General features: G+C 55.4%; 1 protein-coding gene across 1 annotated transcript; it reads left to right on the top strand.

Moving 5' to 3' along the window:
- The first annotated feature begins 1,801 nt into the window (after positions 1 to 1,801).
- RUSF1 (RUS family member 1) lies at positions 1,802 to 11,054 on the top strand. Its single transcript, XM_065402781.1, has 15 exons — positions 1,802 to 1,874; positions 3,290 to 3,453; positions 3,870 to 3,947; positions 4,340 to 4,454; positions 6,587 to 6,632; positions 6,726 to 6,758; positions 7,335 to 7,440; positions 8,200 to 8,301; positions 8,476 to 8,546; positions 8,764 to 8,948; positions 9,197 to 9,254; positions 9,603 to 9,673; positions 9,929 to 10,087; positions 10,209 to 10,286; positions 10,761 to 11,054. Exons 2-15 carry the CDS (start codon positions 3,304 to 3,306, stop codon positions 10,853 to 10,855), a joined length of 1,347 nt encoding a protein of 448 aa, XP_065258853.1. The 5' UTR covers positions 1,802 to 1,874; positions 3,290 to 3,303; the 3' UTR covers positions 10,856 to 11,054.
- The last annotated feature ends 140 nt before the right edge of the window (positions 11,055 to 11,194 follow it).

Raw genomic sequence — 11,194 nt, 5'->3', positions numbered from 1 at the left:
CGCCCCTAGTTCCAGCACCCATAGCTCGAACCCAGCACTCTCAGCCCAGCTCTCCCCCAGGGTGCGACAGACAGGCATTCAGAGCAGCTGCATGGCTCTCCCAGAGCCACTGTGATTTCACACAGTGGAGGGCCCTGTTTGGGGGATCCCCCACGGGAGACATCTCACTCCGTTTGCAGGGCGGGCCAGAGAGATGCAAATCCCTCCTCTCCACCTGTTAAGCTCCGAGTCATTTCGGACCGGGTCTGTTTTTCAGCGTAATGTGGTAATGCCTGGGAATTGGCCCCTTGCCTGAAATCAGTCACCCTGAGCACTGGCTTTCCTCATTTGCTCCATGTGCAGCGCCCGGCACAATGGGGGCTCGATCTCAGTTGGGGTCTGTGCAGCGCCTGGCACAATCTTGGTCAGGGCCTGACTGAAGTGGGGGAAGAGGTGAGGGTTGGGACCCAGCTGGGGGGCTTGGAGCGGGAGGTGAGGGAGCAGGCAGGGTGTCCAGTGCAGGCTATGTAAGCAGCAAAGCACACGCCCCTCTAGCTGATAGTGATTGAAAAATCCTCTCTGCCCCGTGTCGGGGGCTGCCAGCTGTTCCCTGTGGGTTGGCACCTATTCTCTGATACGTGCCACGCTCCCCTCCGGCAGTTGGCCTGTGTAATGGATAACAGCCCACTGCTGCTACCAGCAAAGGGGTGACTCCTTTCAGAGCTCAGGGCTGATGGGCATGGGCAGTAGTCAAGAGAGAATAACAACCTACTACTGCTGCTTGGCTCAAATAGGAGAGAGCCGGGTTGGGCTGTCCTCCCAAAGGCTTTGAATTCATTAGTGCTGGCGACTGCTGTACACGGAAGATTACAGTGTACTATGGCAGCCTGCAGGTGGCATTACTTTGCTCAAGTGGCAGCATGTTGTGATGTGGAAGGGTAGGCCCTGGGTTCGAATCCCGGTCAGGGCTGTTCTGCTGTGTGCTGCCAGCCCTTGTTGATGTTAGGGGGTGCTAGATGGAACCCATGGTGCCAGGTGCCCCAGAGGGAATGAACAGAACAGGGAATCATCAAGTGATCCATCCCCTGTCGCTCATTCTCAGCTTCTGGCAAACAGAGGCTAGGGACACCGTCCTGGCGAATAGCCATTGATGGACCTGTCATCCATGAATGTATCTAGTTCTTTTTTGAACCCTGTTATAGTTTTGGCCTCTGGCAAGAAATAATTCCTTTTGTTTGTTTTAAACCTGCTGCCTATTCATTTCATTTGGTGACCCCTAGTTCTTGTATTATGAGAAGTAGTAAATAACACTTCCTTATCTACTTTCTCTATGCCACTCATGATTTTATAGACCTCTATCATATCCCCACAGAATCCCCCAACCCTATACCCATCATGTTTCTCTATCCCCATAGCCCCTCCCAGCCCCATACAACCCCCATCTCTCTATCCCCTTATACCCCCAACCCTTTACCCCTCCGTATCTCTCTATCCCCATAGCCCCTCCCAGCCCCATACAACCCCCATCTCTCTATCCCCATATACTCCCATCCTCATACCCCCAACCCTATATCCCCCATATCTCTATCCTCATACCCCCCCCCATCTTGCTCTGTCCCCATACACACCCTCCCCTGCTGGGTTTGTGGCCCAGCCCCACCAGGGACCCAGCAGGCAGAGGGGCCGGTGCGAGAACTGGGCTCTGCACCAACCCACCCAGCCCCACGGCTGGGGTGCTGCGACAGGGACTGCAGCCCCCACAATGCCCTGCGTGGGGGAAACTACACCCCCCATAATGCCCCGCGCGGGGGTGGGGGCACGCGACAACCCCACTGCCTAGAGTCCCCCGCACCCTGCCAGCCTCGGTCCCCGCTGCTCCCGCGCCCCCTGCCCAGGTAAGTGCGGGCAGCCCGGGCCCCGGGGGTGTGTCCCGGCCTGGGGGGCGGGGCGCTTCCCGGGCTCCTCCCCCCGCCAACGTGTCCCTCGGGCAGCGCCGGGCCGGCGGGGCGCCTCGCTCCTGCCCTGCCCCGGGGTGCAGCCTGGGGGGGGGGGGGGGTGTCAGTGTAACTCACTAACTTCCCCCCCCCCCCAACACCCACAGCGGATTTATAGCTCTGTGTGTGCAGGCAGCTACACTGCGTGTGTAACACCCCCGCGTGTGCACACCCACAACATGTAACACAGAGTGTAACACCCACACGTGTGCACACCCACAGCGTGTAACACACAGAGTGTAACACCCACACGTGTGCACACCCACAGCGAGTAACACACAGAGTGTAACACCCACACACTTGCACACCCACAATGTTAACATAGAATGTAACACCCACATGTGTGCACACCCACAACGTTAACACACAGAGTGTAACACCCACACACGTGCACACACACACAGCATGTAACACACGAAGTGTAATACCACACGTGTGCACAGTGTAACCCACACACACAGCATGTAACACAGAATGTAACAACCATGCATGTGCACATAGAAAGCATTTATCACACAATGTAACACCCAAACCTGTGCATGCACACAGAACATAACACATGGAGTGTAACTCACACACGCGTGCACACACACAGCGAATGTAACACACAGAGTCTAACACCCACACATGTGCACAGAGCATGTAACAGACAGTAACACCCACATGCGTGCACACACACAACGTGTAATACATAGCGTGTAACACAGTGTGACACCCACACATGTGCACACACAGAGCATGTAACACAGTGTAGCACACATAGAGAGTGTGTAACAGGCACACACAGAGTGTAACACACATGCACACCACATGTAATGCACACACAGTGCAATGGACACGCACAGAGCATGTAATACACACTGTGCACACGTACAGAGCGTAACATGCACACACGCCCACACATATACACACAGTGTAACACGTATGCAGTGTAACATGAACGCACATGTGCAACATTTACCACACATGTACACAAAATGTGTAGCACGCACACCATACTCTCACACACAGCGTAACACAGACTGCACACGTGCACTAATGCGCACACAGAGTGTAACACACTCACCACAGACAAAGGCTGCATTCAGATTGCACGTGCCCACACACGCTGTAACATGCCCACGGCGTGCAATGCACTGACTGTGCGTACACACCGAGTGTAACGCTGAGCATGTGCAGTCTCTGCATTACACTGGGTGTTTGTGTGCTGTGTGTACGTGTGACATTGTGTGTGTGTGTATGCAATCAGTGTGTTGTGTTCTCTTCTCGTGCCCATGGATGACTCCTTGCTCTGTCTAACGCCTCTCCCCCCCCAGACCCGGCTCCGGCCATGCCCAGCCTGGGGGTCCAGCCACTCTGCACGGAGCAGTACGGCTCCCGCGGTGCCCGTTGCTACCTGCCCTCACCTGACGGGCACCTAAGCTGTGTGGGGGATGAGCCAGGGCGTGTGGGATGGCGCTCACTAAAGGAGATCTTCATGGTGAGACGAGGGGTGGGGGGTCAAAGGGCAAAGATGGGGAGTTGGGGGGAGCCAGGAGGGCTGACGGGTAATTCAGAGGTGGGCAGAGGAGGAGAGATTCAGAACTCAGAGGGGTAAATTGGGGGGCCCAAGGGATCAGGGTGGGGGGCACAGATTGGGAAAGGGGCTCAACCAGGCTGCATCTGAGTGGGGAGGAGTTGGAGGTTATGAAGGCGAGCTGAGGGTGTAGAGGGAAGGAGACGAGGGGAAGGGAGATTGGGGGCCTCAGAGGAGTTTACGGGGGGTTGGAGAATTTGTGGGGGGGCAGGGCTTGCTGTTGACCAGGTGGAGATGTCAGGGAGGGAAGTGTGGTCTCTGATTCCCAGGGGAAGGTCCCTGTTCTGCTCACACTTGGCCCCCACTTTTCTCCACTGCAGTCCGTGTTTCTGCCCCAGGGGTACCCAGAGAGTGTGAGCCAGGACTACCTGCCCTACCAGATATGGGACACCGTGCAGGTGAGGCAGTGAAGTGGGGGAGACTCACCCCAGCTCTGGGGGAGGAGGGGACTCAGCCCCCGACCTGGGGGATTGGGGGTGCACTGGGAGTCAAGCAGACCCAGTCCTGGGGGAGGGGGGCGCTGCGGGGGAAGGGGACCCAGCTCCAACCCTTGGGGGAGGGGGTACCCTGGGGGGGGCAAGGGAACCTTAGCAGTGGGTTTTGGGGGGTCAGTGCAGTGGTGTGTGGCCCAGTCCCCTTCTTTATAGTACTGGGGTGTGGGGGGGACTGGCTGAGGGCAGAAGGGTGTGATGGGGGTAATGGCGAGCACTGGGAAGCCAGGGGTGGGGAGAGGTTGGTCAGCGTACTTGCCCCTCCCCCAATAGTAACAGCCTCCCCTGTTCCCCCCCAGGCCTTTGCCAGCAGCATCACGGGGGCGCTGGCCACGCAGGCCGTGCTGAAGGGGGTGGGCGTGGGGGACCAGACCTCGACTGTTGCTGCAGCCACAGTCACCTGGATACTCAAAGGTGAGACACACACCCCTGAATCACCCTGGAGACACCCACTCCACAAATCCCTACCTCTGATCCCACCATCGAAGAAGGCCATATTGGTTAAAAAACTGGTGGGGAAGTGACAGCAGCTTCAAAAATATAAAAATAACATGTAATGACTAGAAGAAAGGGGAAACCTCATAGTAATGATTATAAATCAGAAGCTAGGAGTTGCAGAAAATTGATAAAGGAAGCAAAGAGACACAAGGAGAAATCTATGACCAGCAGAGTTAAGGACAGTAAGCGGGAGCTTTTTAAGCATATTAGGAACAAAAAGAATCCTGACAGTGGTATTGGTCCATGACTAGATGGAAATGGTCTAATTAATAATAATAATGCAGAAAAGGCAGGAGTGTTCAATGTTTTTGTTCTGCATTTACGGCAAAAACAAATGATGTTGTCATATAACAGAATAACACTTTTTTCCATTCCACTAGTATCTCTAAAGGGTGTTAAACAGTAACTACTTAAGTTAGACATTTTAAAATCAGCAGGTCCAGATAACTTGCATCCAAGAGTTTTAAAAGAGCTGGCTGAGGAGCTTCCTGGACTGGAAGACAGCTCATGTGACAACATTTAAAAAGGGTAAACAGGATGACCTGGGTAATTATAGGCCCATCAGCCTGACATCGATCCCAGCCAAGAAAATGAATCAGCTGATACGGGACTTCATTAAGGAAGAATTAAAGAAGGATAATATAATTAATGCCAGTTGATATGGATTTATAGGAAAATAGGGCCTGTCACACTCACTTGATCACTTTGTTTTGGGTAAGATTACAAGTTTGATAAAGGTCACACTTGTAATATACTTAGACTTCTGTAAGGCTTTTCACTTGGTACCGCACTACATTTTGATTAAAAAAACTAGAACGATGTAAAATGAACGTGGCCCACATCAAATGGATTGAAAGCTGGCTAACGGACAGGTATCAAATTGTGCCTGTGAATGGGGAATTCCCACCGAATGGGTGTGTTACTAGTGGGGTCCTGCAGAGATCGGTTTCTGGCCCTTTGCGGTTTAACATTTGCATTAATGACTCGCCAGAAAACATAAAATCATCGCTGATGACACAAAAAGTCTGGGGAGTGGGAAATAACAAAGAGGAGAGGTCACTGATACAGAGGGATCAGTTGAGCTGGGCGCAGGTGAACAATACGCGTTTTGATACAGCTAAATATATAGGTATAGGAACAAAAGAGTGTGGGCCAGACTTACAGGATGGGGGGATTCTGTCCTGGGAAGCAGGGATGCTGAAAAAGATTTGGAGGTCCTGGTGGATAATCAGCTGAACGGGAGTCCCCAGTGCGAAGCTGTGGCCAAAAGAAGTCATGCGATCCTGGGATGCATAAACGGGAATCTTGAGTAGGAGCAGAGAGGTTATTTTACCTCTGTATTTATCCCTGGTGCGTCTGCTGCTGTGTCCAGTGCTGGAACCCACAATTCCAGAAGGATGTTGATACATTGGAGAGGGGTCAGAGAAGAGCCCTGAGAATGATTAAAGGATTAGAAAACCTGCCTTATAGTGACAGATCCAAGGAGCTCAATCTCTTTAGCTCAACAAAGAGAAGTTTATGGGGTGACTCGATCACAGTCAGTAAGTACCTACATGGGGAACAAATATTTAATAGTGGGCTCTTCAGTCTAGCAGAGGGAGGTGTAACAGGATCTAGACAAGTTCAGACTGGAAATAAGGGTAAGTATTTCACAGTGGGAGGAATTAACCACTGGAACAATTTACCCAGGGTTGTGGTGGATTCTCCATCACTGACAATTTTAAAATCAAGTTTAGATGTTTTTCTAGAAGCTCCGTTCTAGGAATTACCCTGGGGCAGGTCTCTGGCCTCTGTTATCCAGGAGGTCAGCTGAGATGATCGCAATGGTCCCTTCTGGCCTTGGAATCAATGAATATGTGAATCCATCCCGGCCTGGGACTGCCCCATACCTGAGTTTGCCTCCTTGATGTATGCCAGCCTGGGACATCACTCCCTTCCTCCCACTAACCTCAATAGTGCCCCCCAGACTCCCCTGAACCCCCCATTCACCCTGTGGGATCTGCCATTTCCTTCGCTGCCCCTGACAGGCCTCTCTGTCTCCCCTGCAGATGGGACGGGGATGCTTGGCCGGATCCTTTTTGCCTGGATGAAAGGGTGAGTGGCACACCCCGTGGAGGGGGAGGTTTCTGGGTCACCAGTGCTGGTGAGGTTATCTCCCCTCGTGACCTCTTCTCTCCCTCCCCCCAGGAGCAAACTGGACTGTGACGCCAAGCAGTGGAGGTGAGTGAGGAAAGGACCCGCCCCCCCCCTTTCCCCAGGACATCCCTCCCACAACCCCTCATCCCCGGGGCACCCTTCACCCCGACAGCCTGGGATGCCCCTCATCCTGATATCCCCATGGCAGATCCCCGCTTGCTGACCATTACATGATCTTTGACCTCTGAAACTTAAATGCATTTGTCTTGTCCTCTGCACGTGATTGGACAATCCTCATCTTCATCTTCTGACCGTCCATTGTGCAACACTTGCCTTGTGACTGCACGGTGTGACCTTTGCCCTCTGACCCCCATTGAGTGAACCTCGACTTTTGACATTTGTTGAGCGATACTTGACCTTTGACCTCAACCCCTTGGTGACCTTCACTCTTTGAACCTCATGGTGTAATTCTCAACCTCATAGCCCGTTGAGTGCCCTCTGACCTCCCTCATGACCTCTAACCCTTCACCCCTGACCATCAGCAGGCAATCATGAACCTCTGACCCCTGTTTAGTGCCCAGTGTCCTCTGAACCCCATTGGGTGACACGTAAGCTCTAACCCTGCCATGCCCCACCACTCTTGCCCCTTGTGCCCTGCAGGCTCTTTGCAGATGGGCTCAATGACCTGGCCATCTTCATGGAGATCTTGGCCCCTACCTTCCCAGCATGCTTCACTCTCATCGTCTGCACCAGCGGCTTCTTCAAGGTAGCGGGGAGTGGGTTGGCATGAGGGGGTTTGGCGTGTGGGGTGAGGGGATTGATGCAAGGGGTTGACTTTGGGAGTTGGTGGGGGGATTGGCATGAGGGGAAGAGAGCTGGTTCAGGGGAGGGGGCTGGTGTGATGTGGGGGAGGGGTTGGTGGGAGGGGTTGGCATTGGGGGATTGGGGCATTGACACAGGGGGAGGGGTTGGCATGGGGTGATTGGTAGGGGGTTGGCGCTGGGGCAAAGGATTGGCAGAGGAGCAGGGGATGGCATCAGAGCCGCGTGGACGGCAGAAGTTCCATTTCACAAAGGAGTTTGTGCTTTTGAAATTTGGCTGCATTCTCCATCAGAGCAAAACCTGACCGTTTCGATATTCTCCACGACGGAAAATTCCAGAAAACCTTCATTGCAGCTCCTTGGAAACATTTTCCTTCATTGTCACCTCTTTGTACGATATAACACAGCATGAACCCCATAGTGGGGTCGATGCACTAGAGAATGCTATGGCCATCGATACCAAAACAAAATAAAACCAATCCAAACAAACAGTATTTTCTAAATCAAGAGTCGGAACATTGTCGGAACATTTTTATCCCCGTTTTCTTTTTCCCCCCGATGAAATTCGTCTGGAGCCGCCCTGATTTCAGGGGAACCACATATTCCCATGGGATACGGCTCTGTCTTAAGTCTTTCCCACTGACTCTCGTTGGCATGAGTCCTGCACCCCACACCCGAACCCCTCTCCTCTCTCTCTGCCCCAGTGCATCGTGGGAGTAGCCGGAGGCGCCACCCGGGCAGCCCTCACCATGCACCAGGCCCGGCGGGACAACATGGCGGACGTTTCGGCCAAGGATGGGAGCCAGGTGGGGTCCTGCTGGGGCCAATGTTAAGGGGCACCCCACAGTGCAGCGGGTGGGGGCGCTCCAGGGGGCAGAGGGGACAGACTCTCCCAGAATGCAGCAGGGCGGAAATGCCCGGGGCGGTGGGGGTTGTACCCCACCTCTGCAGACGCCCTCACTCACTCCTCTCCCCCCCAGGAGACCCTGGTGAATTTAGCCGGCCTGCTCGTTAGCCTCCTCCTCATCCCCCTCGTCACCGACAGGCTCCAGTGAGTGACCCCAAGGGCAGGGATAGCACAAGTGTTGGGGGGGGGATGTCAGGGGATTGTGGGAGGCGGGGGGTGCAGGGGATTGTGGGAAGGATTGTGGGGGATTATGGGAGGTGGGAGGCAAAAGGAATTGTGGGAAGGGTTGTGGCAGACAGAGGGGATTGTGGGGGATTGTGGGTCTGGCTGGGCCTGCCCCTGTCTCTGCCCTCCCCCACAGGCTTACCTACGCCCTCTATGGCCTGTTCACGGCGCTACACCTCTACGCCAACTACCGGGCCGTGCGTGCTGTCTGCATGGAGACGCTCAACCAGGCCCGGCTGCGCCTTGCCCTGCACCACTTCCTGTGCCAGGGCTGGGTGCCCACGCCCGCCCATGCCAACCCAAGGGAACCCCTGCTGCCAGGTGACCACGGGGGAAAGAGGATACGGGGGGAGAGGGGAAGAGGAGAACCCCAGCATGGGCAGATGCAGAGAGACCAATTCCCCCGAGAGGGGAAAGGCCCCATGTCCCATTCCCTGCCCCCCTGAGCCAGCCAGTCCCCCCACCCGTGGGCAGGATTGGAGCCAGTGCCCCAGATAGGGGAAAGGCCCCATGTCCCATTCCCCCCCATACCCAACTGACTAGACTCTTTGCTCCTCACCTGTCCACAGAATTCCAGCAGCATCTCAGGATAACTCTAGGAGCCCCACTCCACCTGCTGGTCTCCAGGTGAGTAACAGATTTAACTTGTCCCTCATCCCTCCCCAGGGATTGGCCCCTCGGCCCAGCCAGCACAAGTCTCTAGGGAGACCTCTCGACACATTTATTCTAGTTGCGGTTCCTGCTCATAGAAACCTATGTGTCTTTGGTGGATCTTCTCCCTGTAACATCTTGTGGCGGGGAGTTCCAGAGGCAAAACACGTCTGGTCCATTCATAGTGAGCATCTCCTTCTTTGCAAAAACAACAAGGAGTCCGGTGGCACCTTAAAGACTAACAAATTTCTTTGGGCATAAGCTTTTGAGGGTAAAACACCTCACTTCTTCTTTGCGTATTCTTTCCCTCTGTCTATCCCACAGCGTAGCTGAGTTCCAGCAGGCCTGCGAGGGCAACTTGAGGAACTATCTAATCGCTCTGAACCGAAAAGCTGGTGAGGAGGGACCGGGAGGAGGAATGAGACCCAGGTGTCCAGGATGGCAGCCATAGGGGGCAGAGTCCAGGAGGGGAATGGGACCCTGGCATCCGGCATGGCAGCCATAGGAGACAGAGACTGGGAGGGGAAATGGGACCCTGGTGTCTGGCACGGCAGCCGTAGGAGACTGGGAGGGGAAATGGGACACAGGCGTCCAGGATGGTGGTGTGGTGAGATGGTGTGGGACACCCTGCTGTGCCCTTCTCCCCACAGGCACCGTGGCTGTGGCCCTGCACCATGGGGCGAGCAGTGTGGACACCATCCAGGCCTGTTCCCACGCCCTGCTGCTGGAGACCCTGCTGTGCCAGGCCCTGCCCCCAGGTGCCGTGGAGGAAGAGATGCTACAGAAGCTGCAAAGGCAGCTGTGTGGAGGTGAGGGGCGGGGTGACCAGACACCCCCTGTACCTGATCCTGTGGGGGGAGGAGGGGGGCTCATCTAGGGGTTTCCCAGCACCTATCCTTCACCCACAGCCAGCTCTATTCTGTCTTTCAGCCCCTGACGGAGAGGTCTGGGCTGTGCTGACGGAAACTCACCAGCTGCTGGACAGGCTGTTCCCACGGTTCCTAGCAGGTAACTGGGAGCACCCCTAGTGCTCCTCTCTGGGGAGAGCGCCCCCTGCTGGGGAACATCCCCACCCCCTGCACTCAGCCCCGGCCCTTCCCTGTGTCCCCCTGCCTGGGGAGAGCACCCCCTGCTGGGGAACATCCCTCCCCCTGCACTCAGCCCCGGCCCTTCCCTGTGTCCCCCTGCCTGGGGAGAGCGCCCCCTGCCGGGGAACATCCCCACCCCTTGCACTCCCAGTCCTGGTCCCACCCCTTGCAGGGCCCCGGGCCCTGGGAAGAGCACCCTGTGCTGTGGAGACCCCACCCCCCATGCTCTCGGCACTGGGGTCTTCCCCATTGGCCCCCGCCCTGGGGAGATTGGAGAGAGACCCCCACCCACTGCATTTCCAGCCCTGGGGTGTCCCCTGTCCCATGTAGAGCGCCTCCTGCTGGGGAAACACACACACCATCCCCTGGCCCTGGGCTGGTCTGTCTCTTGCAGGGCTGGTCTCGGCAGGCTGGGTCACGGATCGGAACCTGCTTGGAGCAGAGGAATGGCGTCTGGATTGGACCCCAAAGGACAAGAAAGTCCTGTAGACCTGCCCCCCTCCCCAGCGTCGGCAGCAACCCCAACGAGACCAAAACGTTCTGTGCCTTAGTGGGCTCACCCCAGTGAGCTGACTGGGACCAGTGACTGAAGGATGCAGATTCGATCCAGCTCCATGTGGGACCAGAGTTACACACACTGTGAATCCAACGTGCTCTGCACCCCTGTACTGCTGGGAATAAAGATTTTATATATATACATAGACATGGGGCTTTTCCCTGCTAGGGGGCACGGCTGAGATGCAGCCACCTCTTGGTTGGGGTACGGGGGCTGTTTATACGGCGATCCCTCACCCAGCACTGAGATGCAGCCACCTCTGGTGCAGGGTG

Source organism: Emys orbicularis, chromosome 4, assembly GCF_028017835.1.
Source record: "Emys orbicularis isolate rEmyOrb1 chromosome 4, rEmyOrb1.hap1, whole genome shotgun sequence".
Taxonomy (NCBI): domain Eukaryota; kingdom Metazoa; phylum Chordata; order Testudines; family Emydidae; genus Emys; species Emys orbicularis.
Note: the sequence above shows the minus strand (reverse complement) of the source record. Positions and strands in the feature narration are given on the sequence as shown.